Source organism: Aureococcus anophagefferens (genome assembly GCF_000186865.1).
Source record: "Aureococcus anophagefferens unplaced genomic scaffold AURANscaffold_39, whole genome shotgun sequence".
Classification (NCBI taxonomy): Eukaryota; class Pelagophyceae; order Pelagomonadales; family Pelagomonadaceae; genus Aureococcus; species Aureococcus anophagefferens.
Window position 1 is genome coordinate 167,501 of NW_008705596.1, and position 5,419 is coordinate 172,919.

At 49.1% G+C, this 5,419-nt stretch overlaps 1 protein-coding gene across 1 annotated transcript; it reads left to right on the plus strand.

Moving 5' to 3' along the window:
• Position 1: 1 nt before the first annotated feature.
• AURANDRAFT_55327 (hypothetical protein) lies at positions 2 to 3,348 on the plus strand (the record flags this gene model as incomplete). Its single annotated transcript, XM_009042878.1, has 1 exon — positions 2 to 3,348. One exon carries the CDS (start codon positions 51 to 53, stop codon positions 3,084 to 3,086), a length of 3,036 nt encoding a protein of 1,011 aa, XP_009041126.1.
• Between the last annotated feature and the right edge of the window lie 2,071 nt (positions 3,349 to 5,419).

Sequence of the window (5,419 nt, forward strand, 5' to 3'; positions counted from 1 at the left end):
TCGCAGCTACTCAATTACTCTCAGACCGCCGGCGGGGAAGAACGCCACCTATGCAGCTGCTGGCCATGTGGGGGTCATGCATCGTCCCAGTTCAGTCCTTTGATTCTGCGAATCCGCCCAAGATGCTGCGGTATAAAAGCCAGCTTCATATGCCGCGGTGGCCGTCCCTTTTGCTCGATCATCATGATCCTCAAAATACGCATCTAGTAGTGTATCTTGTATCATCCTTCAGCTGCGCCCGCGCTATTTACTTCGCAATCATGGAAACCGGGCATGCTCCTTTAGCGCTACACTGGACATTTGGTTTCAGTCGAAATATTGCTAATGGAGTCCATTCCCTGAGCAACGGACAATCAAGCAGCGTGTTTTACCCATCAGCCAATACTGGAGTCGTGTACGACTATGTTAAGCGGAGCCAGAAACTTCTGCAGGGTCACTGTAATCAGATCGCGTGCGTCGCGTTGTCGAATGACAAGCAATGGCTAGTCACCGCGGATTCCGGACAGGACTCTCTCATGGTGGTGTGGAATACTAGGACTGGCAATCCCACAAAGACAATGTTCAATGCATATTCACTAGGGGCAATTAGTGTTGATGTGTCTTGGGATAGTTCATATCTTTCAGTTCTTTCGGCGCCCGACGAACAGAGTGCATCGGGGATGTCACAATATATATCTATATGGGAGCTGAAAAGCAGTAGTGAAACTCCGCTTTTCACTGATGAAGTCCCACCGGATGCGTTCCAGACAACTGTACGTTTCCACCCACTCGATGCGCATGTGCTAATCTCGAATGGGGCTTCGCAAGTGTTTTTTTGGTCGTGGGACGACGGATTCTCATGTTACGCACCTCATTTTTCTCGGCGAGATTTTCGTCAGACGATTGGCCAGCTAACAGTCTCAGCTTTTTTGCCGGGGACTTCGCAAGCAGTCACTGGGACTTCCGATGGCGCCATAATCCTTTGGGACCATCCAACTGGTATCTCGGCGCCGGAGCCGCAAAATTCCAAATCGAGCTATGAGAGAATCGCTGTAAAAATTATGCGCCTGTGTCACCAGAGCATCAACCACCTGTCCACTGTGGGTGCCTACTTTGTAGTTGCAGGGGACGATGGTTCAGTTAGGTTGTACGACTTCCTTTTCCGCTTAGAAGCCTGGTTCGAAGATATTGATGCAGGAGCAATTACGTCCGTGTCTTTCACTATACCAGTCACGCCGAATCAGACAGGCACTCGAGACCAATCGCGGCCTTCACCTGATCTGAGCCTCGCTATAACCGAAAAAGAGCAACTTCATAGCTCTTCAATTCAACAGCCCCGTCGGCCGCCAGTGCAAGAATTCTTCGTCGGTACAAGATCGGCAACAATTGTGGCATTGGACCTTGCATGCTTCCAAGCAACTGATCCTTCAAACCGTCGCGGTACTGTGCTAATTCAGGGGATGTCTGATCAAGTTCACAGTCTTGCAGCGCATCCAAAAATTCCTTTGCTGTTGATAGCCTGCAATTCTGGCGCTTTGTATCTCTGGGACTACGATTCCAAGCATCTACAAACAATCAGGGTCTTCGACGTGACTCGCCTCCAACCATGCTCGGTAGCCTTCGACCCGGCTGGCAGATTTGCAGTTGTGGGGTTTACTTCAGGGATAGTAAAAATTTTGGATGCTCACACCCTAAGCGAGATAGGTGCCTCGTTCAAGGTGACCAAGGATGCCATATCTGCTCTAACATTCTCACAGGATAGTCAATGGCTTGCTCTTGCGGATTCGTCTCATACCGTGGCACTGTGGAGATTTGCAAATACAGATAGCAACGATACGAACACCAGAGAATTTCCACCAACATCTAGGCACAAGGAACCTCTCCGGGATCAATCTTGGATTTACATCGGCCGCTATCGTTCACATGTTAAAGAGATTACTGGCCTTGAATTTGGCAGTCGTGGAAATGACACGATAACCCTCGTGTCCACTTCCGCAGACAGAACTCTCCTTGAGTATGACCTGAGCATAAGTTCTGTTGAAAACGGTCTTTGTTTGCAAAGTCCACCCTGTCTTCTCGAGGAGACGGCAAGACCTACCGCCTGTCTTTGGCACCCAAATCTTCGTGGCGATTTTGAAGACCGAATCATTACGTGCAACACTGATCTTAAGTTGCGTCAATGGAATGCAAACAATAAGCAGTGTAGATGTACATCGCTCGGACCAACATATGGGGGCCCGATCGTAAAACTCTCAGGACTAATGCAGGCAAGAAATCGTGACATTGGAAATGTTCAATATGCACCTTCTGATTTCCTTGCTTATTCTACAGTGAGCAACGTTGCTGGCTTGATAAAATTGCCGCTGGATGGTAACCCCAACAAAACGATCGGCATTATTGCACACCCGAATAGGGTTTCGTACCTTGAAACTTCCGCTGACGGACGATTCATCTTTACATGTGGGAGCATAGATCAGGTGGTGAACGTCTGGGATGTGCAGACCAATGTCATCAACACAGCCGAGATCCTGGGTGGAACTGGGTGCGAGCCGTATATTAATCTACTGAACGGCGGAAAATCTGGAGATTTTTATGGAAATTTGGTGGATTATTTTTACTACTCGCAACTTCGAACCTTAGGTGAAAACATGACAAGGTCACGATGTTTATCAGCTCACGTGCCCCTGGCTGAAATCCCCAACTTGATGCGTGCTCTTGGATTCTATCCCTCTGAAATCGAAATCACGCGCATGATCTCTGAAATCAAATACTCTAGATTTCGTGCCAGTGGGGAGCTGCAATATGAAATCGCAATTGAAGATTTTATTCGACTGTACATCAATCATCGCCCTGTCGATATTGCCAGGACTGACCGTGACTTAATAGCACCTGGTTTTCAAGACTTGGTTCGCTTATCAGCAGGCCTGGGGAAAGATTCCATTGATTTATCGTGGCAAACTTTCGAGAAGATCCTGTGTGGCCATGGTGAAAAGTTTTCGGCGAGTGAATTGCAGTCCTGTCTGCGCTCATTAGTCGGCAATGAATCGCCAAGGAACAAGGTATTTGGCGCATCGGAATTCGAAGAGCAGGTCCTTGGTCTGATGTAGACTGTGCATCGCAATCGCAAGCACGAGATTTTCAGCCTTTGCCGCCACGGCAGATGTGCCGGCTATGAGCCCCAAGAAAGGCACCTGGCTCATGGACCGCCATTTCGGAGCACCGGGATGAGGCTTCTGCGCGTTTTGTCCCTTTCCTTGCAAGCGAAGCATGGGCCTAGACTAGCAGCGTGCGTGGATGGAGAGAGGGGGGGTGTCCAGCTGATGCCAACCAAGATAGGTCTTAACAGCTTGTGTAACCTCGAGCAATGTCTGCCCAAAACCCTGAAAAACCGTTCGCTGCAGATAGTTTTCCCGCACCAACTGGTGCACCGCCTGACCGACGTACTCCACCTGCTCCCCCTGCGAAAGATTCACCTCCAGGGGCATGTCCCCTCTAAATATCGCGTTAGCTAGGGGCAACAGCCCCGTAGCAAAGGCCACGGATTAAGGACAGGTGTGACAAGCACCTCTTGGTTTACGCAGACACAAGAGCAGTCTCTCGCACGAGTGGGAAGGGCGCGCTTTCACGCGCCCGCGCCATAACCTGTAAAGAATCAAAGTCCCGTACATCAACTTGACGTTAAGGTACAGTCCGTAGTAGCAGGATAAGCACAGTGGGTGAGAGGGGAAGCTCAGTGTGCTACCTTACGGTAGCCCGGTCATTGTATAGTAACTGATTATAAAGGAGGGGGACGGGAAGGAGAGCCTACTAGGGTAGGTACAGTACTAGCATGATGGTGGTAGGGTAGTGGTAGAGTAGCGTACTGTACTACAGTATAGTCATGGAGGTATGGAGATAGAGAGAGAGCGACAGGAGCGAGTATCGACTGGGCTGCAATAATAAATAGCAGCTCATTCTCTCTCTCTCCTTTGGGCGCTACTTTCCTCCAGGGCTAATCGAAGATTACCTGTACTGTCTTCTTCTTCTTCTTATCTCAGGTAAACAACGCGGGAGACGCCGCTCGCATTTGATGGAACAGATGCCACCTCGGATCAGCTATGACCCAGGCTTCCCGACAGACGAATCCGCGTTCATCTCGCTCATATCATCCTCGCTCATACATTGGTCGACAAGATCATCCGCCACCTCTGTACTCATCAGCGTTCTGCAATATGTTTATCGGTAACCTCCCCGTTTGTAGTCCGCCGATGCCTTAGCGATAGATGATGCCATCACAACATATCATGACGAGCGTTATGTGATGTGGCAAGAATTACTTAAGGCGCACCAGACATTGACAGATATGAGCGTTTCAGCCGAAGGTGCTCCACCCATGACAATTATCCCCGAAAGGGAGTCCTGGTGGGGTGAGGACAAGGACGATGAGTATAGTCGTTTGCCATCCGGAATCATTAATCCTTCTGACCAACGTAAAATATATTGGGACGCGTTTGTTTGTGCGTGTGTCGTTTATCTCACGATGACAATGCCATACTCGATGGGGTTTCACGCCGAAGCGAGTGTAACACGGGCGCTCATCCGCTACGGCATCGACCTGGCGATTGACTGCACATTTGCTATTGATATGGTCCTTTCCTGCTTCACTGCATACGAGCTCCCGACCGGCGTATTGGTTGGAGACCCTCGGATGATTCGCATCCACTATCTGAAACATTCTTTCGTGCTTGATTTTGCGTCCACTTTCTCGCGTGTTCCAGAATTTTGCGGCGAGAATAATCCACTGATTAAGAACGTGCGGGTGGTCCGTGTTGTACGACTCTCAAAGCTGTTCAAGCTCACCCGTCTTATGAAGCTCAAGAGCAAAAAAACAGACCCGACGGAGGAGCCTTCAATTTTGGCACAACCTGGTGTTGTTTCTGCTATTCGCATGTTTCTCACTTTGTTTGTTATTGCTCACATGCTTGCATGTGTGCGTATACCTGTGTCCTAAATCAGTTTGTTTTTAGTTAATCATCCCGTAGATTTGGCACGGGCTTGTGATCCTAAAGCAGCAAAAACATGAGGCCGAAGATGATCGGGGTGAGCTGACAAGGCACTGGGTGAACGCCAATAGCCTGAACGGAGACACGCCAACAAGCCGGAAGTATAGGGTCGCACTCTACTGGGCTTTTACAACGATGACAACGGTAGGATATGGGGATATATACATTGTGAATAATACCGAAAAGTTGGTAGCGATGTATGCAATGATAGTGGGGGGTGCCTGCTTCGGGTACATCATAGGTGGCGTAACCTCAATTCTTGAAAACCTGAACCTCTCCTCGACAATACATGGTGAGAAAATGGACGCTGTAAAAGAGTATTTGTATGATCGACAATACCCACCTGTTTTGGCAACTCAGATCAAGAAGCACTTCAAACACATCTACGCCACAGAAGG